The following is a 26,210-nucleotide window of genomic DNA, read 5'->3' as shown; positions in this document are numbered from 1 at the left end:
ACCCATAATGTCTCAACAGTGTCTACAGTCCCCTCCTGAATATCTTCCCATATATTAGGTTTTAAAAACGGCTTTACGAACAGACACACCCCTCCACCCTTTTTATTTAGTCTGTCTCTCCTAAACAGTATATAGCCCTCTAGATTGACTGTCCAATCATGAGATTCATCCCACCAAGTTTCAGTAATGCCTATAATATCATACTGTTTGCTTGCTGCAAGTATTTCTAGTTCACCCTTTTTACCAGTAATGCTTCTGGCGTTTACATACATACAACTAAGATAAGTATTTTCCCTTGCGTTAGGGACATCTTTCACCTTATGTGGCAAGGATGACCTGTAATCGTCATTGGTTAGTGCTTTGGTAAAATCCCTTTTAGTACCCATGTTAGTAACCTTACCGCCTGCTCTTACCCTCCCCCCAACTTCTCCCCCATTTCGTTTACTACCGCCATCCCCACTATTCTCACTGCATGACCCGTAGTTTCTAGTTAAACCCTCCCCCCAGGCTCCTAGTTTAAAATCTCCTCCAACCTTCTAACCATCCTTCCCCCCAGCACCGCTGCCCCCTCCTCAGTCAGGTGCAATCCGTCACGACAAAAGAGATGGCGCCTGACTGAGAAGTCCGCCCAGTGTTCCAGGAACACAAACCCCTCTTTCCTGCACCAATCTCTAAGCCACACATTTACCTCCCTAATCTCCCTCTGCCTCCCTGGACTAGCGCGTGGCACGGGTAATAATTCCGAGAATATTACCTTAGATGTCCTTGCCTTCAGTTTCTTTCCTAAGTCCCTATAGTCTTTCTTAAGGACATCCCACCTTCCGCTAACTTTGTCATTGGTGCCAACGTGCACCAAGACCGCCGGGTCGTTGCCAGCCCCTCCCAACAATCTATCTACCCGGTCCGCGATGTGCCGTACCCGAGCACCCGGGAGACAACAGACTGTACGGCGATCACGGTCCCGGTAGCAGATTGCCCTATCTGCCTTCCTGATGATAGAATCCCCTACCACCACCATCTGACTAGGTACCTCTCTATCTTTTATCCCAACCGCGCCAGAGGGACCGCACCTCTGGATGCTAGAGGGAGCAGTCTCCTCCGGCACCGTCATTTCTTCACTATCATCCTCCGACTCCTCGTCCAATCGGGCAAATTTGTTCGGGTTTGATAGTTCGGAGATGTCGTGCCTCCCCCTCTTTTTCTTCCTTCTAACTGTGACCCAACTGGCTACCTGATCATCATCCTCTTCTACCAGTGACCCCTCCCGCAACTCCTCCACCAAACTACGCTCGAGATTGTGAATCTCCCTCAGTCGCGTAACGGTTTGCTCTAGATCAGTTACCTGGGCTTCCAGGGCAACCGTTCGCATACACCTCGTGCAGATGTATTCACACTGGGCCGGTAGCTCCAGGTGTGCATACATCTTGCACGACATGCACTGAGTGAGGTCCTCAATCACATCCCCATCCATATTGTTTGTAAGGTCTAACTCCCTGTTACACTCAAAGAAAAAGCGGCAAAAATAAAAAATAGAAGACAAGCAATCTCACTTATACAATAATTAAGCTGGCTTATACTTATCTATCTTTGTGCGGTTCTTGGTCCTTCACTTTTATGCAGCCGTAGTACTCTCTCCTGCAGCACCTATACTCCACTTAGCAGTTGCAGTTGTTCCAGCTCACTGCTCCTCCTTTTCACTCAGCTTCCAGCTCCTGCTAAGAAAAAAAAAAATGCCCCTCACACCCGCACAATCACAGCCCCTCTGCTACTCCAAGTAAGAGACCCTCTCACTCCCTCACAAGGTCAGCCCCTTGCAGCCTCACCAGAAGTTTAATGGTACTGCAAATGTGTGTTCCTGATTGTGTATTATAAAACTCACCTTTTTCTGTATTCTAACTCACCTTTTTGCTGTTTACAACTCACACTTAGAAATCCCAGCAGCACTTGGAAGAGACCAGCCCCACAGAGCAGGCTCCAAGAGTCTAGTCACTGCTTATATAGGCTCAGCCAGCTGCTTCAATCAGCCCCTCCCCCTCCTGATTACTCCTGATTACTCACACCTGAGTTAACCCCTCTGGCTTTTCACCTCACACTTTATTTGTTTTTTTTATTATTTTTCCCCTCCAAAATAAAAAAAAACCCAGTACAGATATATTAAAACAAAAAGAAACAGTATAGATACAAACAATCAGAATCAGATTACTTTCTCTCACAAAATTACTATCCCTATATGGATAGACAGAGATTAATCAGAGTTCACCTTTTTGCTGTTTACAACTCACACTTAGAAATCCCAGCAGCACTTGGAAGAGACCAGCCCCACAGAGCAGGCTCCAAGAGTCTAGTCACTGCTTATATAGGCTCAGCCAGCTGCTTCAATCAGCCCCTCCCCCTCCTGATTACTCCTGATTACTCACACCTGAGTTAACCCCTCTGGCTTTTCACCTCAGACTTTATTTGTTTTTTTATTTTTTTCCCTCCAAAAAAAAAAAAAAAACAGTACAGATATATTAAAACAAAAAGAAACAGTATAGATACAAACAATCAGAATCAGATTACTTTCTCTCACAAAATTACTATCCCTATATGGATAGACAGAGATTAATCAGAGTTCACCTTTTTGCTGTTTACAACTCACACTTAGAAATCCCAGCAGCACTTGGAAGAGACCAGCCCCACAGAGCAGGCTCCAAGAGTTTAGTCACTGCTTATATAGGCTCAGCCAGCTGCTTCAATCAGCCCCTCCCCCTCCTGATTACTCCTGATTACTCACACCTGAGTTAACCCCTCTGGCTTTTCACCTCACACTTTATTTGTTTTTTTATTTTTATTCCCTCCAAAAAAAAAAAACCCAGTACAGATATATTAAAACAAAAAGAAACAGTATAGATACAAACAATCAGAATCAGATTACTTTCTCTCACAAAATTACTATCCCTATATGGATAGACAGAGATTAATCAGAGTTCACCTTTTTGCTGTTTACAACTCACACTTAGAAATCCCAGCAGCACTTGGAAGAGACCAGCCCCACAGAGCAGGCTCCAAGAGTTTAGTCACTGCTTATATAGGCTCAGCCAGCTGCTTCAATCAGCCCCTCCCCCTCCTGATTACTCCTGATTACTCACACCTGAGTTAACCCCTCTGGCTTTTCACCTCACACTTTATTTGTTTTTTTATTTTTTTCCCCTCCAAAATAAAAAAAAACCAGTACAGATATATTAAAACAAAAAGAAACAGTATAGATACAAACAATCAGAATCAGATTACTTTCTCTCACAAAATTACTATCCCTATATGGATAGACAGAGATTAATCAGAGTTCACCTTTTTGCTGTTTACAACTCACACTTAGAAATCCCAGCAGCACTTGGAAGAGACCAGCCCCACAGTCCTGCCTCTCAGCTTTCCCGGAATAGACTCTCTAGTGATATGAGGTTCTCTTCACCTTGCTCTTTGTCACGAGTTTTCTCCGGGTCAGCGACCTTCTTGCAGTGGGAGGAGTGGACCCAAGTCTCTCTTTCTGAAACCTTTAATGCTGTTGTGCTGGTTAACAAGACTTGGTACGGTCCTTCCCACCTGTCTATGAGGCTACCTGAGCGTAAGAAATTTCGAATCATCACATAATCCCCAGGCTCAATGTCATGACAATTACTGTTCAGTAGATCAGGAATCACCAGCTTTAGATTTCTTTGTTGATTTCTCAGCTGCTGGCTCATCCTAACCAAATATTTCACAGTTATTTCATTATTGCATTTCAGATCATCCTGGGGGTCTATCATTACATGCAGTTGTCCACCAAAAAGAATTTCAAAGGGTGATAAATTAAGCGGTGACCTGGGAGTGGTTCTGATGCTGTACAACACTAGTGGCAAAGCTTCTGGCCGCAACAATCCAGTTTCAGCCATCACTTTGCTCAGCTTGCTTTAATAGTGCTATTCATTCTCTCCACCTTTGCACTCGCCTGTGGCCGGTACGGAGTATGTAGCTTGCTATTAATTCCCATCAGTTTGCACACGACCCGAAAGACTTCACCTGTAAAATGGGTACCCCTATCACTTTCAATCATTCTAGGGATACCATGTCTGCCACAAATTCCTGCACAATTTTCTTTGCAGTGAACGTGGCAGTATTTGTGGCAGCAGGGAATGCTTCTACCCAGTTGGAAAACACATCAGTACATACTAACACATATTTTAAATTCCTACAGGGTGGTAACTGTATGAAGTCGATTTGTATTACCTGAAAAGGTCCGTTTGTAGGAGGGATATGGGATGGCTCAGTTGGTATTGTCTTACCAATATTCTTCCTCAAGCAAGTAAGACATGTCATTGCTCTCTTAACTGCATGAGAAGAGAATCCTGGCGCACTCCAGTAGGCTCTTACCAGCTTGCACATACCCTCTTTGCCCAGATGAGTCAGACCATGTGCCGCCTCAGCTAGACTTGGAAGATATGCTTTACGGGCCACTGGCTTACCGTGTCCATCTGTCCAAAGTCCTGAGGACTCCTGACCATAACCCTTCACCTTCCAGACCGCCTTTTCCTGTAGGGAACACAAATTTTGCATTTCAATTAGCTGCCTTGTGTTGACCATGTTAAATGTCATCAGTGGTGTGATGTTCGTTTGTATGGTGGTGCTTGCTGCTGATTTAGCAGCTTTGTCTGCTCGGCTGTTACCAAGTGATATTGGGTCTTGGTTGTAAGTGTGTGCTTTACACTTGATAACAGCCACTCTGTCTAGTTCCTGTATTGCTGTCAGGAGCCTTTTGATGTGGGACGCATGCGCTACAGGTGTGCCAGCTGCCATCATGAAATTTCTGAGGTGCCACAGGGCCCCAAAATCATGCACCACTCCAAAGGCGTACTTAGAGCCCGTGTATATACAGGTTGAGTATCCCTTATCCAAAATGCTTGGGACCAGAAGTATTTTGGATATCGGATTTTTCCGTATTTTGGAATAATTGCATACAATAATGAGATATCATGGCGATGGGGCCCAAGTCTAAGCACAGAATGCATTTATGTTTCATATACACCTTATACACACAGCCTGAAGGTCATTTTAGCCAATATTTTTAATAACTTTGTGCATTAAACAAAGTGTGTGTACATTCACACAATTCATTTGTTTTTCATATACACCTTATACATACAGCCTGAAGGTAATTTAATACAATATTTTTAATAACTTTGTGTATTAAACAAAGTTTGTGTACATTGATCCATCAGAAAACAAAGGTTTCACTATCTCAGTCTCACTTAAAAAATTCCGTATTTCGGAATATTCCGTATTTTGGAATATTTGGATATGGGATACTCAACCTATATTAGCTGACTTACCTTTGGCCAATTCACATGCTCTGGTTAGGGCGACCAGCTCAGCGACTTGCGCTGAGTGTGGTGGGCCAAGGGGTTCAGCTTCTATGATACCTTCATCATCTACAATTGCATATCCGGTGCACAGGTCTCCTGATTCCGTCTATCTGTGGCAACTACCGTCAGTGTAGAAGGTAAAATCTACTCCTTCCAGTGGGTTGTCACTGATTTCAGGTCTCGCAGTGAAGGTTTGGTTCAGGTACTCCATACAATCATGAGTATCAGTATCTGCACTAAATCCTCCTTCACCATTGTTCTCATCCTCCACCCTTTGTGCATGACCAGGCACACTTGGCAAGTAAGTTGCAGGATTTAGTGAGCTGCATCTCTTAATGGTGATGTTTACAGGGGCCATCAGTGATAATTCCCACTTTGTAAACCGAGCAGATGAGATATGTCTAGTTTGGGTGGAATTTAGTAAGGCTGATACTGCATGAGGTGTATAAATGGTCAAGTCATGTCCTAACACTACGTCCTCACTTTTACTTACCAGCAAAGCTATCGCTGCAACACTTCGCAAGCAAGTGGGGAGAGATCGTGCTACAGTGTCCAACTGTGCACTGTAGTAAGCTTCTGGTCTGCTGGCATCACCATGTCTCTGTGTTAAGACTCCTGCCGTGCACCCAGCACTTTCAGTACCGTACAATTCAAAGGGCTTCTCATAATCTGGCATACTTAATGCAGGTGCTTGTGATAAACACTGTTTGAGTCTCTCAAACGCCAGTTCGGACTCATCTGTGTGAGAGATCCATTCCGGTTTGTTCGAAGAGACCATTTCTTGCAAAGGTAAAGCCAGTATGGAGAACCCTGGAATCCAGTTACGACAGTACCCACACATTCCGAGAAAAGTGCGGATCTGTTGCTAAGTTTGTGGCAGAGTCATGTCGCGAATCGCCTGTATTCTATCAGCGGTGAGGTGTCTAAGTCCTTGTGTCAAGCAGTGTCCCAAGTATTTAACCATCTGGCACAACTGCAACTTATCTTTTGAAACCTTGTGTCCTGTCTGGGAAACATGAAACAGAAGCTGTTTAGTATCCTTCAAGGACGACTCGAGTGAGTCAGAATACAACAACAAGTCATCAACATACTGTATTAGCACTGATCCACTCTTAGGTTGAAAAGATTGCAAACAGTCATGTAAGGCCTGGGAGAAAATACTTGGGCTGTCAATGAAACCTTGGGGAAGATGAGTCCAGGTGTACTGTACTCCCCTGTACGTAAAAGCAAAAAGATATTGGCTGTCAGGGTGAAGAGGGACAGAAAAGAAAGCGGAGCAGAGATCAATGACCATGAAGAATTTTGCAGTAGGGGGAATTTGCATAAGGATGACCGCTGGATTGGGCACTACGGGGAATTGGCTCTCAACTATTTTGTTTATCCCCCTTAAATCCTGCACTAACCTGTAACCCCTCCTCCCACTCTTTTTCACAGGGAACATGGGGCTATTGGCGGTGCTGGACGTCCTGACTAGAATGCCCTGCTGTAGCAGCCGCTCTATAACAGGGTACACTCCTAACTCTACCTCTGGCTTCAGAGGATATTGAGGGATTTTTTTGAGCTATCCTGCCATCTTTTACTTGTACTGCTACTGGAGCTACATTCACCATCAATCCAGTGTCCTGTCCATCTTTGGTCCAAAGGGAACCCGGTATTTGTGAGATCATTTCCTCTACCTTTGATGGACACGTGTCTATAACAGTAGAATGCGACATTAGCCTTTGAGGGGTGTCTAGTATATCTTGCACTTCTTGAGCATGGTTCTCAGGTATGTCCAAGAAGACACCCTCAGGAGTACAATATATGACACACCTCATTTTACACAATAAGTCTCTGCCAAGTAGATTAGTTAGAGCCGATGCTGCCAACAGGAAAGAATGTTTGGTTTGGAAGGGCCCTATCGAAATCTCTGCAGGTCTACTCAAAGGGTATTGTTGCACCGTTCCTGTTACTCCCATTGACGAAATCGTTTTTCCCGTGGTTTTTACACCTGATGTGGAATTCAACACTGACCTGGCCGCCCCTGTATCTACAAGAAAAGGTAATGGTACACCAGCTACATCAACCATGACCTCAGGTTCCTTTCCAAGGCTAGCAATCAACTTCACTGGCTGTAGACTACAGGTATGGCCTGACCTCTATTGTGTAGTGGGACCTTCCCGCAGCGCTTTGGCAGCCACGATATGTGAGGGGGATAACTGAGAGTTTTCGGAGGTCTGCCAGTCCCTCCTAGGTGGGTACCTCCGTGTTTCCCCTCTATGTGGTCCCTGTTCCCAACTATGTGTGTTATAGCGTGGTTCGTATCCTGGTCTAGGGGGCCTGTATACATTATATGTCCCTTTATTCCTACATTCCCTTGAGTAATGTCCTTCCTTCCGGCAATTGTAACATACTATTATCCGTGACTTACCATCAGGAGTCTGGGGTCTTGGCTGATGTGGTTTTGCTGTAAGAGCCTGTATACTTACCGTCATCAGTCTATCCCCTTGCGACTCCCTGTGTTTACTGATATTCCAAACGTGCTTGATAGCAGACTCTCTCAACGCAGCCACCGAGATACCTCTCCAGTTAGGTAGAGAGGTTTGCACCCTAGTCCTCAGTGTTTCCTTTAAACCGTCCATTAACACAGAAACAGCTACCTCCCTGTGGTGTGCATTATCCTTAATATCCTCGATCTCAGTGTATCTAGCTATTTCCTGCAGTGCTCGATGGAAATATTCAGATGCCATTTCACCTTCCTTTTGTTTTATGGAGAAGATTTTATTCCATTTAACAACAGTAGGGAAATACACTCCTAATTGCAGGTTGATTTGTCGTACACTCTCCTGATTGTACTCATAAGTGAGAGGTACTTCTGCATCTAACTTACAATCCGTTCTGAATTTCGTGATGTCAATATTTGAGGGTAGACACACCCATAGCACTGTTCGCCAATCTTTGTTTGTGGGTTCATGGGCGTTACCTAACTCTCTAACGAATTTCTGGCATCCGACTTGATCTTTTCTGGGATCAGGGAATTCTGACATAATTGACCTTAACTCTGCTCGGGACCAAGGACAATGCATGGCAATGTTCCTGATGGGAGTTACTCCCTGATTGTCAGTTCTCCCGTTGGGAACTGCAATCACCCTGACAGGATTTAATTCAACTACACCATTTTGGCTTGACTCTATAATGTGGGGAGTTATTGTCTCTGCATAGTGTATGGTGCCGTACTTACCTGTGGACACAACCTCACTTACCCCTCCGCTAGGGGGCATCGCTACAATCCTTGGTGGTTGGGCCGTGCCCACCTCAGTATTCTGTATGGTGGCTGCTAGAGAGAGTGCCGATATCATGCTGGGCTCATCTTCCTGCTCACAGTCCTGGGGAAAATTGAAAACGGGATACAGCTGGCAAGGGTTAGGGTTAGCACATTGATCATTTACTTTCCTATCCTGTACCAATGCACCATTGCTTGTAGCCAATTTCTCCCCATCAACATATGGTGGTGGTGGTGGTGGTGTGGTCGCCATTGCTTTCCCGCTAGGTTTGGAAGCTGCTGTGTGAGCCAATTCCCTCTGCACATCCCCCTCTTGCTGCCACAAGTTTAAACAATCTGTATGTCTAATCCTTTGTTTTCTGGATTTTATCAGACATATCATAATCCTTATGTGCTGTAATACCTCTGGCTCAAAGCTGCCCATCCTAGGGAATGATGCCCTATCTTCCGCAGTCATACGTACCCATTCAGAACAAAAAGTCTCTGCATGTGGACCATATTTCCCACACATAATAAACCTCACTGACCCCTTGGGCCGCGGCTCTTCAGCCTGAACCCTGGCTACCATACGCCCACCGCTTGTGCAATTGGATCCCATCGCAGACTTTTTCCTTTTACACAATCCCCAATGCACGACACGAATAGACGGTGAAAGTTCTCAGAGCGCTTTCACCCACTCCTTCTCCGCTGATGTACCACGACTCACTCCAATAGTGACCACCGCGTACCCAGTGAGGTGCCCTAACTGGCTTCTATTCACTGGAAGTTTTAGGAGTGACTTACCTTTTCCAGTGAATATCTACCGTTGGAGATTTTCCTGAGAGAGACCAGCAAAAACTCTCTATGCACTTATATACAAATCACGCTTGCGTATGCTCTACACGGTGCTAATGATACTGCAGTTTTGTGCAGAAAGTTTGCACAAGGGTATCAAGTTGCGTCACGTATCGCACCCACAAACGCGCGGTCCAATCGCACAGCGTATAGGTACTTGTTACCTATCCGCTCTATGACCACTGGAGTCGAATTCACAAGCTGCGATCCTCAGCCGGCGCGTAACAAAAAACCTTTACTTTAATACTACACAATGCACAATTCCCTATTACGTGCCTCTGCAAATCTCCTCACGATTTGCATATTTTACTAACTGTATTAACATGATTCAGCCGCCTCACGCAGCCAAGCCTCCACTTACTTGGTGTACCAACGACGGGATCCCGAATTCACGGGGTTCGATACACTCACTCTTACTTTCAGTTCACACAAATACACAGTGTTTTTCTGTACAGAAAATTTCCACTCTTTATGATCGGCAGCTTTACCCCAGAGGCAGTACAGTTTAGACAAAAGTCTTACACTAATCTGCTTTTGAAATCGGATAGTTATGTGCTATTGTATTTAAGGTATACTATCCCACCTTTTAATTGAACAAAACATAGTGTGATTTGTACTTAGCGTCCGCACTCTTACACAACTTTGCGTAAACACGCGACCCTGCATGCCTTTTACGCCGCGTGCACGGTACTGTACTTTGTCCTGGCCACGTGTACAAAACGTGCATCCACAATAAAACAAATCACACAATTTCTATAAATGTGAGCAATACAAACTATAATCGCTCACTTAACACAGCCCACACTTGTTCTGTGTAACCCTTTACAACCAGGCCAGAACTGCGTTTTGTGTTTTTATAATTACTCCCCTAACACACTAATTAAAATGTATCTATATAGCAACCAAATGTATCCGATTTCACACAGATCTAAACTGATTTAAAAATCTATACCTTGTGGCAACAATATGTGAGAGGGTATGCAAAGTATCGGTACCCTTTGTGTACGCTTTTGGCGCCAAAAAAAATTACACTGAGACAATAAACAGCTTTTTTTCCTTTATCTCTCCAGGTTCTTTCAGCACCTCTGCAGACCAGACAGAGCAGACGCAATCTAACAGCACACAAATAGGGTTTTAAAACATCCAAGCAACCAGAAAAAGGTTTAACGTAAAGATGTATTTTCACCCTTTGCTGATAGATTAAAGTCTGCTATGATCTGCTAGCCCTTGAGTGTGTGAAAAACCAGATCGAGCCCCCAATTGTGAATGCTGATTATGTTACAGGACAAAAAGCAATAGCTTAATACACTTAAAGTCGAGCCGCTGTGGCCGCTGTACGTAATCCTTTCCCTACGTACTTTTTACACAGTTTTCGTATAAAGGCCCGTACCCTGTACGCACTCTGCATACTCTCGCCGCAATGGACGTACAAAGTACACACAGTGCATACACATACACACGGACACTCTGAGAACACAATGCAGCTACACGTGTGATAGAAATACGCCTTAAACATTTAGCAGGAAATGGGACACGACACCAATTGTATTTCAAAAACTATGTTGGGGTCCAACCCACCAACGGTTATTTTACAAGAATAATACAATACAATAAGAGAAAAAGGCTACAGTCAATGGTACATAAGTTTGTTCGCCTGCGCTTCCCGGTCCGGTCCTTAGTCATCAAGGTAGATGACCTTCAGAGATTGTGTGTGACCGGGCCTGCAGCTGGCTTTTTATACATTTGTCCAAAACCTAACACAATGGAAACTGTAATCTCTTTGTCTATTGGTCACTGGGATGGTTATGTACAGTACAGGAGAGGTCATAGGTCGGTTTGAATAGGTGGGCGATGTCTGGTCCAGGTGCACTTGCAGTTGGTCTCCACTGGGTTCCCGCCGCATATCAGGAGTACAGTAAATACAGTTGATATTAATATTCTGCTCCTGCGCATAACTATTCGCAGGAGTGTGCGATCTTCTGCAAACTAACACCGGAATATTGCTCTTAAAATACCCTACAGCTGGATACCAAACACCACCTCCTAACCTAATTCTGTCCCCTCATATCCTGTAAAGGTGAATCCCTTTGTTATTATACCCTTTAAGCAAGTGTAACTCGCTGGTGTGGTGCATGCTGACTATGTGTAAATCGTGCACTATGTGTATTAACTATGTAATGTGTTTTTATGGCTTTTCCATGCGATCACAAATACTACCGTAATTACCCATACCACGCGCTAATACGCTAATACGCAGGACCGCGGGAGCGGTCATACGCAACTTGCGAATATGTGCATGCACGGCAGAACAAGTACGCGGACGGGGGCCAACTGTGTGTAGTTTGTACGTGATGTGTGTACTGAAATATTTTCGACAATAGATAGACAGACAGAAAGAAAGAATAGATTATACTTACTGTCTCCGCCTTTTACACATTACGGCAGACAGCATCCCCTTTTTACCCATTCCTGCTGACAGCGTCATGTTTTTACACATTACGGCAGACAGCGTCCCTTTTTTTACACATTACAGCAGACAGTCCCCCTCTTTACACATTACGGCAGATAGCATCCCTTTTTTTACACATTACAGCAGACAGTCCCCCTTTTCACACATTAAGGCAGACAGCGTCCCCTTTTTACACATTACGGCAGACAGCATCCCCTTTTTTACACATTACGGCAGACAGCGTCCCCTTTTTACACATTACGGCAGACAGCGTCCCCTTTTTACTCATTAAGGCAGACAGAATAGATAGATAGATAGATAGATAGATAGATAGATAGACAGAAAGAAAGAATAGATCATACTTACTGTCTCCGCTGGTAGTCAGGCTCCTCGGTGCAGCAGCTTCTTGCAGATGATGATCCCGGGCAGGGCAGAAGAAGGAGGAGGGAGGGGGGGGGGGAGCCGCAGCAGTGCAATGTAATTGGTGGAGGCGCTGCTGCAGATGTCCCTCTCCTTTCACATAGGCTGCCCGCCACCGCTGACAGACAGAAAGAAAGAATAGATTATACTTACTGTCTCCGCCTTTTACACATTACGGCAGACAGCACCCCCTTTTTACACATTCCTGCTGACAGCGTCATGTTTTTACACATTACGGCAGACAGCGTCCCTTTTTTTTACACATTACAGCAGACAGTCCCCCTCTTTACACATTATGGCAGATAGCGTCCCTTTTTTACACATTACAGCAGACAGTCCCCCTTTTTACACATTAAGGCAGACAGTCCCCCTTTTTGCACATTAAGACAGACAGCGTCCCCTTTTTACACATTACGGCAGACAGCGTCCCCTTTTTTACACATTACGGCAGACAGCGTCTCCTTTTTACTCATCAAGGCAGACAGAATAGATAGATAGACAGATAGACAGAAAGAAAGAATAGATCATACTTACTGTCTCCGCTGGTAGTCAGGCTCCTCGGTGCAGCAGCTTCTTGCAGATGATGATCCCGGGCAGGGCAGAAGAAGGAGGAGGGAGGGGGGGGGGAGCCGCAGCAGTGCAATGTAATTGGTGGAGGCGCTGCTGCAGATGTCCCTCTCCTTTCACATAGGCTGCCCGCCACCGCTGTGATGAGGGAAGCGCATCCCATCATTCACAGCAGCAGAGGACAGCCTATGTGGAAGGAGAGGGACAGCTGCAGCAGTGCCTCCACCAATTACAGTGCGCTGCTGTGGCTCCCTCGTCCACTTCCCTCCTCCTCCTTCCCCCGTGGCCGCTGCGTCCCTGCTGCTCCTCTCTTCGGCAGGCGACGGTGGCCTGCAGCACACAGCGGCATGTAATGAGTCAGTTTGACTCATTACATGCCGCTCTGGCTTTGGGTCCCTTGACAGTAGGAGGACCCAGTGCAACGCACCGCTTGCACTGGCGGTAGTTTCGCCACTGGCCCTATGTGCACTGCAGGGGGGGCAGATATAACATGTGCAGAGATAGTTAGATTTGGGTGGGGTGTGTTCAAGTTGAAATCTAAATTGCAGTTGGTTTTGCCCAACTGCTAACAAATTTGCTGCTGCGATCAACTCTGAATTACCCCCTACGTACTAAGCCTTGGGGTCTTTTCATAATTACTAAGGGGTTTATTTACTAAGCCTTGGATAGAGATAAGTGGATGGAGATAACGTACCAGCCAATAAGCTCCTAACTGTCATGTCTCAGGCTAGGTTTGAAAAATGACAGTTAGGAGCTGATTGGCTGGTGCTTTACCTCTGTCCACTTTATCTCCATCCAAGGCTTAGTAAATAGACCCCTTAATGTCTACAAACATAGGTGAAAATTTACATTTTCATTTCACCTACTTTTGTAAAAATTAAGTTTTGGGGCCTTCATTATAAAGGTAACGCAGGAGTATCACAGATATCTCCTGCTTACCGTTCCCTGCCGATCTGGCCCGGCATCCCCATACACTAGGGGGTAAATTTACTAAGATGGGAGTTCCATTTAAGATGGGATGTTGCCCATAGCAACCAATCAGATTCCGGGTATTATGTTCTAGAAGGTGCTAGATAAATGAGAACCAGAATCTGATTGGTTGCTATGGTCAACATCCCGTCTTAAAATAAACTCCCATCTTAGTAAAGTTACCCCTAGTATGGGGGCATCATTCATCAAGCTCTGAAAATACAATATTCTTGGAGCTTGACTGCGCCATCTGCAGATGGCGAATGCTCCCTCACCTCCTGCTGCTTACCTATGGGAAGCAGTGACGTGCGGTGGGGTGAGGAAGGTGAGGCAGAGCCTTTCCTGTCATACTTACGTTTGTACCAGAGTTTTGATTGTATAAAGTACATGAAAAATACAAAGAATATGTTTGAAATATATTCTTTGCATTATTCTAATCATTTTTATAGCCAAAACTCTGGAGTAAAAAGTCTATGGCAGGTGAGGCAGTGCCTCACCTATCTTTTCCGCGCATCTCTGATTAAAACTCAGCAAATTCTCAGGAGTTTATACTGCTGCACCTGTGTATAATGCCCAGATATACCCTTTGGCTCATATTTTGTGTGTAAATCCGGCTCTGGTTCTAGCTAGTGCTTCCTTAGCCTTTTAGCTCACCGCACGTCCCTGATGGGAAGCAGAGCCGGCCCTAACCAATGTGATGCCCTAGGCAAGATTTTGGCTGGTGCCCCCTAGCACCACCGCTGGTTCCGCCTCTGACCTTTCACCTCTTTCCCAGCACCACCACCCCTATGTGGCTAGGATGCACAAGCAGCTTCTGCTGATCAAAATTATATGCAGCATGCCTATATACTGTGTGAGACTGTGGCTGTATCTGCATATGAAATGCTACACACAGAATATAGGCATGCTGCATATCATTTTAATCAGCAGAAGCTGCTGGTGCCCCTAGGCATATCAAATGCCCTAGGCAATTGCCTAATTTGCCTATGCCTATGGCCGGCTCTGATGGGAAGCAATCCCAGCTTGCGAACAGGGATTCTTCTATATCCCTCCGCCGCTGTCTAGCTTCTTGGGGGCAGTGTTGTACTGCTCCACAGGGAAACAGGGGAAACCACCAGTGGGCCCCACCACTTCCTCTAGGGATCAGGTTCCAAACTGTGTACTTAAATTACTCATATATGTTACCTTATACTGCACAGGACTATGGTGTATTTTCTACAGTGCTTTGCTGTTATTAATCTGGTACATAATCATGTATGTATTTGCTATATATATATTTATCAAGGGGCCCTGTCCATGCACTCTACAATGGTTAGCCAAGCCTCTGTGGCAACTGACCACACCCCCTCTGGAAATTGGCCACACCCCTAAACATGGGCCCCTAACACTGCATTTCCCGGGTGGGCCCTTCATGCCTCAGTCCGACACTGCTTAGGGGGCTTTGTGCGGCTGTGTGAACCCTACACAGGTGCACTAGTACTAGAACTGCTGAATCTTTTAACTGCTACGAAAACAGCTGTGAAATAAATTTGTGGAGACAGCTGATTTTCACTGCGCCAGAGCAATGATGAATTGCTCCAGTGCTACCTGCGAGTCAGAATGTTAATTTTCGGGGACTGCCTGTCCCCCGATAATTAACATGACGAATATGTCCCTTGGAGAGAGATTAAGTGGACGGACATACAAGACTCCGATGTATGATCCTCCGTTATGGGGGAAAAGTAGTATCAGCGCTTCTCCCCCATGTATTGTAGCGGTTGTACATGCAAGGTGACAGGGGTGCATTATCGGCGCTGCTATTTGTAAGATAGCACGCCGTCGCCGATATGCAGTGTAATGTAAGAACGGTCAGTAGCACTAACTGTTATGACACCTGTAGCTATCAATTAAGATATACTGGAAAGTAGGGACAGTTGGTGGCTGTGCTGTGTGTATGTGACGTGTGCTCTGTGCAGTAACAGCAATTGTACACACTGCAGCTTGCGGTAGCTCCTCCCGGCCGGCAGGTGGCGGTGCTGCCGCAGCAGCAGAGCGGGTGTCATACGGAGAACAGGAGGATAGGGGAAGTGAGGAGAAGGATGAGGGTTGCTGGAGACAGATGAGCCTGGAGGACTCTTGTGGGTCGGTATACCCCCTCTCCCTACACCCATCGGGCAGGCACAGGTGTGTGGGCAGAGCCAAGGGAGGGGGGGGAGCTTGGAGCACAGCTGGGACAGTGTCATGGAGGCTGCTCATGTTCTATATCCAGCTCTGTCCATCTGTCATGTGACTACAACCCTAGTCATCCGCACTCACTGCTGTATGCATTGGGGTCTCATACAGGGATCGGCAGCATGTGGCTGCTGTGGTGGAACTAATAGTCCCAGCATGGTAGCCTGTTTCACAGCAGCTGGCTTAGTCTGCAATTATACATGAACTTTGAATGAAACTAGGTTGTCCTAACTAGGCGCTAGTACTGTCACCTATCATTACTTATATTACTGAACCATTGTGCAGGGTGCTGTTTATTACTTTACGTTTTTTGGCTATATATATATATAATGATGTTATTGTTGCAGTTTTCTGTTCTCAAGCAGTTGTATGTGTGTTTTTACTTGCACACATGCTGATATGATTCCTTTTTTACTGGTTGATAGCTGTGTAAGATTTTTCCTCTTATTTTCCATTTGCTGTAAACTCAGGTTGAACTAAAGTACTAGTGCTGAAGACATTTCTTTAATGTGGGTTAGCAAATTCAGCCTAGGTGGTTGTATCTTGTACTTGGGAGATTAAGGGCCAGATTTACAGGTGCACGTACAGTGTCCACAGTTACGCTTTGGGACATGAATGCAGGGTTCTGCCGTGTTCAGAGTTGCATGCGGTTATCAGCAGCACGTATTTGTACCAGGCCTATCCTCAGAGCAAGATATCTGTCTGAAAGAGGATGGGTCAACTTAATCACAGCACACTTGTCCTATATGCAAACGTCCATTTCCGCCCAGTAACATCCACTCAAATGGAGATACAACTGACATCTGTACAACTCTGTATCATCTGTAATTGCCCTAAATCGCGCAAGCAACTCTGAATAAGACCCTAAGGGGGTTATGTGATAGATTCCAAGATTACATAACTGCCGTGATTTTGACAAGTTTCCTGCTAAATTTAAGGCGGCGATCAGTTATGTGGCTGCTTTTTGCCTTTTATCTAATTGCCACTTTAAATTTAGCAGCAAACTCGCCAAAATCACGTTAGTTGCGGAATCTCAGAACGTATCGCATAACCCCCTTAGGGCCAAAAGCAGAATGTTTATTACTATGCTGATTGATATACTTTTGCCTAGTGTCATAACCTTAATACTCGTTCTAATAAGACATTTCCCATGAGGATCTTTTGTGTAAATTATGATTTTATTATTAATAAAAAAAAAATCTACATTATTCCCTGCTACAGTAATGCTGGACATACACTATACAAATATCTGCGGATTGCCCAGATAACTGTACTGTGTATGTGCGGGATCGATACTGATAGGTTGGATGTGCCGGATCATCCAGCATGTCTGTACAGGGTGGCATCGGGATGCCAGCAGTTGGAATACCGACAGCAGGATCCTGACACCTGTTAGGTAAGTGTTCTAACCCTAACCCCCTAACACTCTCTTCCCGCAGTATGACCCTAACCAGACACTCCCTGCAGCCTAACCGTCCCTCCTTGCAGCCTAGGCCTAACCCTCCCATCTTAGATCCTTACCCGTACCCCACGTTCTCAGTGCCTAAACATAACCCTCCCTCCCTACAGCCTAACCCCATAGCCGAACCCTAAAACTTCCCTTAAACCTACCTAACATGACCCTACACCAACTAACCCCCCACCCACCCTACCCCACCGCTAGCATTGTGATCCATGTCGGATCTCGCCGTTATTCTTCTGACCAGTGCCAGGATTACGGCGTTGGTATTCCAACTGCTGGCATCCCAACTGCCGGTATGCTGACCGGATACCATCTGTACGCTAATATTTTTTAAGTTGCACATCGCCTGCATCAGGCAGTGTATGCACTTCCGTAGCCAACCGGCAGATATTTCCCAGGTTCCTGGGGAGGAACGGGTTAATGTCTCCTCCCCAGGGAAGGAGCCCAGATATCATGTGGCCATACACCGTCAGACCCTGGGAGCAGGATAGTGGCATGTGAGTGAGTAATCACAGTACCTGAAATAATTCCTGCATACAGTATTTGCTCATTCTTTTACAAATGAAAGTGTAAAATACCATGATTTAGAAATGTTTATCTACTGTCAATGCACTTGGCAATGGAAATAGAAGTTCTTGCAGTGGGTGACATACTCACGGGATGTATTGAATATTAGTCATGAAGAAAACCTCAACAAATGGGACATCTGACCTGAAAATGTACTATTGGTCTTGCTGATCTGATGGGTGGGTTACAGGCTCTGTAATACCAGCTGTAGTTAAACCACACTGCCACAAGTCACGTATTATACTGAAGATTATAGTCCTTTTGCAAGGTAAAATGTTTGCAGAAGCTTAGAGTAACCCAAGACTCTGCTCTTCAGAAGTGTTATAGCTAGGGCCTATCATTCCTGTAAGTCATCAACGTAGTAAATTAATAGTTGCTGTATTTTACATCTGTTTTACCAGGCAAGATCCACGCTTGCGAAGAACGAAATGGTGCGATCATGCTCTGCTGCTAACTGTGTTAACCGCCAGACAGTGCTGACCAAACGCAAGGGAATAACGTTCCACCGGTATGTGAGATGATATGTTCATGTTTATAGTGAAATCAGTAGTATGTACTGTGCAGACTGGCACAGAGGGATACTAAAACCAAAATGGAAAAAGTACATTGTAAAGAGGGAGATGGAATGTAAATGACCTGCCACAGGATCTCCTTTGGTGTATACCTCTTGAATGGCAAGGGGGTCCTTGACAGATGTGTGCCATTATGCTAGTTTGAGGCATGGGGATTAACCTGTGATGTGCGGAAGACTCCCAAATTCCAGTTGAGTTTTCCATAAGAGTTGAACAGACTACTAAATTGTCGCTGGGTAATGCACAAATTGCGCCATTGTGCAGTGGGTAGAGAGGGGCACAATGGCGCAACTTACATCACCACACCAAGATGTTCCACTTGGAGGCTGAAGTCCCAAGCATATTTCCTTTGGGTGGGTACCATAGAAGATATTAATTATTTGTAATTACCAAGACAAGTTTTTGTCATTCTTATGGACATTTTCTTCTCCGTGTGCCTCCGTGGTGTATTCCTCAGTAGGTTATTAAACTGAAAATCTGCTCTATGCTATTCCCTATCATAGCTTCTTTCTTTCATATCTTCGTTGATATTACTGAGGCAGTGGCATTTGTAGATTATAGCTGTAAGCAAGGCCGTATTAACAGAGCTGTAGGCCATGGACAAAGCAATGCACTGGGGTCACTAACCACACATTCACGGGAATAAATAAAAATAAATAAATCATAACTTACCCCTCCTTCGGTTCCACGCTATCTCTCCACCTGCTTCCATACAGTACTATGCTATTGGCACTGTGATTGGTGGATAGCTCTAGCCATCCACCAATCTGCATGCTGGCAGTCAATCACTCTCTGGCTGCAGGTTGGAAGGCAGGTAGAGAATGCTGCACTCTGCTTGGTGGAGAGCTTCAGCTATCCACCAGTAAGCATCCATTCACCGTCTGGCTGTGGACTTGGGGGCAGGTAGAGAATGTGAATTACACAAAATCAGAGTGGCTGGACAACATTCTCTGCTTACCTCCCAAGAAGTTCCAGAGGCACCACCCCGGTGCGACAGATGCCCTTTGGCTCAGCCCGGCAATGCTCGGAGGCCCCTAGAGTCATGGAGCCCTGGGCAGCTGCCCAGCGTGTCTATACGTTAAGATGGCCCTGGCTGTAAGTCTAAATTGTAGCATCACCTGGTTTAAACCTAGATAAGGCGATGCCAGGAGGTCTTCATAGACCTGAGGGATACAGTTAATTTGGATCTCCTAGTGCAAGGCTAGGCAACCTGATGTGGAACTACACATCCCGGCATGCTCTGCCACAGTTTTATCATGCCCTAACAGCAGACCTGTAGTAGGGTATTCTGACCACTGGGATCCCATACTTAACCCATACATAGAGGAAAACAAAGCATTAGGCCAAAAGCATTTAGTTGGTATTTAACTATTCTGCTTTTTTAGTTTACAACTAAAATCTAACTTGAACATTTAGGCAATGACCAAAAGGACATAACACTGCTACTGCACTGTGTTACATAGCTATTTAGCATAAACAAATTTCAGCAAAAAATAAATACATATATGTTAACAGGGCGCTTGCAGTAATTGCAGCTGATGGAGGTTAGTGCAGATTAGCTATCCTATCTGTATTCTCTAGTGTGATGGGTAAGCTATATTAATATAGATGTTGAAGTAGTGACCGTTATTATACAGACCTCTATGCATATTGACTTTCTCTGTTCATCTCAACACTGAACGGCTGCCTGCTTCTGAGATACTCCCTAGACTCCTCCCCTACTCCGTGCTGATTGGTCAATGGTGAAAGCTCTCCCTGCCCAACCAGCCTCTGTATGTCACCTGGATCAGCTGCCCCATGCATGCATTATACTGCGGAAACAGCCACCTATAATGATGTTCTGCAGGTAGATCCGGGCACCCTCTCTGGCTTCACCTCAACCTCCGGGCTCCCTCCCTCCCTGCCAGTTAAGTTGTGGGTGGCAAGAGCGATAATTGTAAACTTTATTATTAGTCACCACAGCCCCCTTTATATTCCCCTGGACCTCGGGGCGCCTCAGCACCACACTGCTGCTGTGCCTACTTACCACGCAGGGGCACAGTCTAAAGGTCAGACATGCTGGCCAGGACAGTGCAAGGGCATGGGGTATCACACTCTCTCAGCCTGGACACAGAGCACAGCGTGGAGCAGTGACAGACTCGAGCGGCACTCACCGTTGCATAGGAGGAGGGTGCTGGTGACACTGTGCTGGGTGAGCGGGGCCAGTCTCTGCCAGTGCTGCGGCACAGATACGTGGTGCTGGCAGGAGAGCCTAGGGTCAGCGTGCTGAGCTGAGGAGGATTCAAAGCTTGCCTGACTGGTGGGCAGTGAGAGGGAGGCATTGCAGCCTGTGATTGGCTGGAGACTGCAGGAGGTGACTGGCTAGGGAAGCAGCCAGTCACCTCCTGTGTGCCGCTGATTGGCTAGGGCACTGACACACAGATCTAGATGAGCGCGTCCTGTGGGACTCGCTCATCTTCTAAAAGTGCGTCCTAGGTAGCTGTTTCGGTGTAAAATATTTTTCCGATCACTGGTCAGACATCCCTCTCTATCCTTCCCCATATTATAATGTTATGGTCTTATGGATAAAATATGAAACCCTTCTCTTTAGTTAATTCTGTAAGACATGATGTCAGAAATCAGTCTACCACAGTTACTCTTATGTGTGAGCTGCAGACAGGATGTCAGAAATCAGCCTACCACAGTTACTCTTATGTGTGAGCTGCAGACAGGATGTCAGAAATCAGCCTACCACAGTTACTCTTATGTGTGAGCTGCAGACAGGATGGCAGAAATCAGCCTACCACAGTTACTCTTATGTGTGATCTGCAGACAGGATGGCAGAAATCGGCCTACCACAGTTACTCTTATGTGTGAGCTGCAGACAGGATGGCAGAAATCAGCCTACCACAGTTACTCTTATGTGTGAGCTGCAGACAGGATGGCAGAAATCAGCCTACCACAGTTACTCTTATGTGTGAGCTGCAGACAGGATGGCAGAAATCAGCCTACCACAGTTACTCTTATGTGTGAGCTGCAGACAGGATGGCAGAAATCAGCCTACCACAGTTACTCTTATGTGTGAGCTGCAGACAGGATGGCAGAAATCAGCCTACCACAGTTACTCTTATGTGTGAGCTGCAGACAGAATGTCAGAAATCAGCCTACCACAGTTACTCTTATGTGTGAGCTGCAGACAGGATGTTAGAAATCAGCCTACCACAGTTACTCTTATGTGTGAGCTGCAGACAGGATGGCAGAAATCAGCCTACCACAGTTACTCTTATGTGTGAGCTGCAGACAGGATGGCAGAAATCAGCCTACCACAGTTACTCTTATGTGTGAGCTGCAGACAGGATGGCAGAAATCAGCCTACCACAGTTACTCTTATGCGTGATCTGCAGACAGGATGGCAGAAATCAGCCTACCACAGTTACTCTTATGTGTGAGCTGCAGACAGGATGGCAGAAATCAGCCTACCACAGTTACTCTTATGTGTGAGCTGCAGACAGGATGGCAGAAATCAGCCTACCACAGTTACTCTTATGTGTGAGCTGCAGACAGGATGGCAGAAATCAGCCTACCACAGTTATACCCCTTTCAGACTACTAAAAATTTCCCGGGTTATTGCACATGAACACGCATCAACCTGGAATTTTGCTTACTCTGAAAGGGTCCTAAAGCAGTATCTTGGGTCGAGCGTCCCACCATTTCATCCCAGGTTCCAGACTTGGGTTGACCCTGGAATCGACCCAGGGTGCGTGCAGTGTGAATGGCGACCCAGCACCCATTCTCAGCATAGGAGGAGGCGGAGCTTGGAGATGATCATCTGTAAGCGCTGCCTCCTGCAGCTTCGGCGATGGTGTCACCAACTCGGCAGTACGCCGGGTCGGGCCGCAAGTCTGAAAGGGGTCTCAAGCCGGGTCGCACTTGTGAAGCACCCGTGCGACCCGGCTCTGTAAGTCTGAAAGGGGTATAACTCTTATGTGTGGCGCTGACGTTTTATTTAATCTGCCCCTTCTTCAGCACGTAACATTATTATCGTTCCAGTTGGCTTCTATTCATGTGATGGTCTTTCTTTCTGATTAGTAATCTGTAATATCACTATCCTCACTGCACTTTTGTTAAACTAGAATTTATTTATTTACAGTCAGTATCTTTTATTTCTCTATCGTCCTAAGTGGATGCTGGGGTTCCTGAAAGGACCATGGGGAATAGCGGCTCCGCAGGAGACAGGGCACAAAAAGTAAAGCTTTTACAGGTCAGGTGGTGTGCACTGGCTCCTCCCCCTATGACCCTCCTCCAGACTCCAGTTAGATTTTTGTGCCCGGCCGAGAAGGGTGCAATTCTAGGTGGCTCTCATAAAGAGCTGCTTAGAGAAGTTTAGCTTAGGTTTTTTATTTTACAGTGATTCCTGCTGGCAACAGGATCACTGCAACGAGGGACAGAGGGGAGAAGAAGTGAACTCACCTGCGTGCAGGATGGATTGGCTTCTTGGCTACTGGACATGAAGCTCCAGAGGGACGATCACAGGTACAGCCTGGATGGTCACCGGAGCCTCGCCGCCGGCCCCCTCGCAGATGCTGAAGCAAGAAGAGGTCCAGAATCGGCGGCAGAAGACTCCTCAGTCTTCTAAAGGTAGCGCACAGCACTGCAGCTGTGCGCCATTTTCCTCTCAGCACACTTCACACGGCAGTCACTGAGGGTGCAGGGCGCTGGGGGGGGGCGCCCTGGGAGGCAAATGTAAACCTATATAAGGCTAAAAATACCTCACATATAGCCCCCAGAGGCTATATGGAGATATTTAACCCCTGCCTAAATACAATAAATAGCGGGAGACGAGCCCGCCGAAAAAGGGGCGGGGCCTATCTCCTCAGCACACAGCGCCATTTTCTCTCACAGAAAGGCTGGAGAGAAGGCTCCCAGGCTCTCCCCTGCACTGCACTACAGAAACAGGGTTTAAACAGAGAGGGGGGGCACTAAATTGGCGACATAAATATATTAAAGATGCTATAAGGGAGAAACACTTATATAAGGTTGTCCCTATGTAATTATAGCGTTTTTTTGGTGTGTGCTGGCAAACTCTCCCTCTGTCTCTCCAAAGGGCTAGTGGGGTCCTGTCCTCTGTCAGAGCATTCCCGGTGTGTGTGCTGTGTGTCGGTACGTGTGTGTCGACATGTATGAGGACGATGTTGGAGGAGGCGGAGCAATTGCCTATGATGGTGATGTCACTCTCTAGGGAGTCGACACCGGTATGGATGGCTTATTTAGGGAATTACGTGAGAATGTCAACACGCTGCAAGGTCGGTTGACGACATGAGACGGCCGACAAACAATTAGTACCGGTCCAGGCGTCTCAGAAACACCGTCAGGGGTTTTTAATAACGCCCATTTACCTCAGTCGGTCGACACAGACACCGACACTGAATCCAGTGTCGACGGTGAATAAACAAACGTATTCCTTATTAGGGCCACACGTTAAGGGCAATGAAGGAGGTGTTACATATTTCTGATACTACAAGTACCACAAAAAAGGGTATTATGTGGGAGTGAAAAAACTACCTGTAGTTTTTCCTGAATCAGATAAAATAAAATAAAGTGTGTGATGATGCGTGGGTTTACCCCGATAGCAAATATTGGCGTTATACCCTTTCCCGCCAGAAGTTAGGGCGCGTTGGGAATGAATAAGGCGCTCACACGCTTATCAAGTGGCGTTACCGTCGCCAGATACGGCCGCCCTCAAGGAGCCAGCTGATAGGCAGCTGGAAAAATATCCTAAAAAGTATATACACACATAAGGTGGTTATACTGCGACCAGCGATCGCCATCAGCCTGGAGATGCAGTGCTGGGTTGGCTTGGTCGGGTTCCCTGACTGAAAATATTTGATTGATATAGAGCATTTAATAGGATGCATTATATATTTATGTATGCGAGATGCACAGAGGGATATGTGCACTCTGGCATCAAAATAAGTGCGTGATCCATATCTCCCAGAAGATGTCATGGACACGACAGTGGTCAGGTGATACATATCCCATACGACACATGGAAGTATGGCCGTATAAAGGGAAAGAGTTATTTGGGGTCGGTCCAACGGACCTGGGGGTCTCGGCAACAGCTGGAAATCCAACCTTTTTACCCCAAGTTACATCTCAGCAGAAACAGACACCGTCTTTTCAGCCTCAATCCTTCCGTTCCCATGAGGGCAAGCGGGCAAAAGGCCAGTCATATCTGCCCAGACATAGAGGAAAGGGAAGTAGACTGCAGCAGACAGCTCCTTCCCAGGAAAGGAAGCCTTCCACCGCGTCTGCCAAGTCCCCAGCATGACGCTGGGGCCGTGTAAGCGGACTCAGGTTAGGTGGGGGTGTAGTCTCAAGAGTCTCAACGCGCAGTGGGATCACTCGCAAGTTGACCCCTGGATCGTACTAGTATTATCCCAGGGGTACAGATTGGAGAGTCGAGACATCTTTTCCTCGCAGGTTCCTGAAGTCTGCGTTACCAACGGCTCCCTCCAACAGGGAGGCAGTATTGGGAAAAATTCACAAGCTGTATTTCCAGCAGGTGATAATCAAAGTACCCCTCCTACAACAAGGAAAAGGGTATTAGTCTTCCACACTATATGGTGGTACTGAAGCCAGACGGCTTGGTGAGACATAGTCTAAATCTGAAATCTTTGAACACTTACATAAAGGTTCAAATCAAGATGGAGTCACTCAGAGCAGTGATAGCGAACCGGAAAGAAGGGGACTCTATGGTGTCCCTGGACATCAAGGATTACCTCCATGTCCAAATTTGCCCTTCTCAACAAGGGTACATCGGGTTCGTGATACAGAACTGTCAATATCAGTTTCAAAAGTTGCCGTTGAATTATCCACGGCACCCCGGGCCTTTACCAAGGTAATGGCCGAAAAGATGACTCTCTTCAAAGAAAAGGGCATCTTAATTATCCCTTACTTGGACGATATCCTGAAAGGGGCAAGTTCCAGAGAACAGTTGGAGGTCGGAAAAGAACTATCTAAAGTAGTTCTACGATGGCACGAGTGGATTCTAAATATTCCAAAAATCGCAGCTGTGTTTTCCGATGATACGTCTGCTGTTCCCAGGAATGATTCTGGGCATAGTCCAGAAAAAGGTATTTCTCCTGGAGGGGAAAGCCAGGGAGTTATCCGACCTAGTCAGAAACCTCCTAAAACCAGGCCAAGTATCAGTGCATTAATGCACAGGAGGCCTGGGAAAAATGGTGGCTTCTTACGAAGCGATTCCATTCGGCAGATCTCACGCAAAACATTTTCAGGGAGATTTGCTGGACGAATGGTCCGGATCGCATCTTCAGATGCATCAGCGGATAACCCTGTCTCCAAGGACAAGGGTATCTCTTCTGTGGTGGTTGCAGGAGGCTCATCTACTGGAGGGCCGCAGATTCGGCATACAGGATTGGATCCTGGTGACCACGGACGCCAGCCTGAGAGGCTGGGGAGCAGTCACACAGGGAAGAAACTTCCAGGGAGTGTGGACGAGCCTGGAAAAGTCTCTTCACATAAA

At 46.2% G+C, this 26,210-nt stretch overlaps 1 protein-coding gene across 4 annotated transcripts in view; it reads left to right on the top strand.

The window, feature by feature from the left end:
• THAP7 (THAP domain containing 7) overlaps positions 1–26,210 on the top strand; it is a 162,742-nt gene that overhangs the window by 71,819 nt on the left and 64,713 nt on the right. The window contains exons 1-2 of one of the 4 annotated variants that reach the window (XM_063943330.1): positions 15,816–15,997; positions 18,518–18,624. In XM_063943330.1, coding sequence (XP_063799400.1) covers positions 18,545–18,624 — 80 coding nt within the window. In that variant the 5' untranslated portion in view covers positions 15,816–15,997; positions 18,518–18,544. Of the gene's footprint in view, positions 1–15,815; positions 16,040–16,222; positions 16,247–18,517; positions 18,625–26,210 lie in introns of those variants that run through there. The other 3 variants (XM_063943329.1, XM_063943327.1, XM_063943328.1) reach the window with 3 other exon arrangements.

The sequence above is a fragment of the Pseudophryne corroboree genome, chromosome 10 (genome assembly GCF_028390025.1).
Source record: "Pseudophryne corroboree isolate aPseCor3 chromosome 10, aPseCor3.hap2, whole genome shotgun sequence".
Lineage (NCBI taxonomy): Eukaryota > Metazoa > Chordata > Amphibia > Anura > Myobatrachidae > Pseudophryne > Pseudophryne corroboree.
This window is presented reverse-complemented; position numbering and strand designations above follow the sequence as displayed.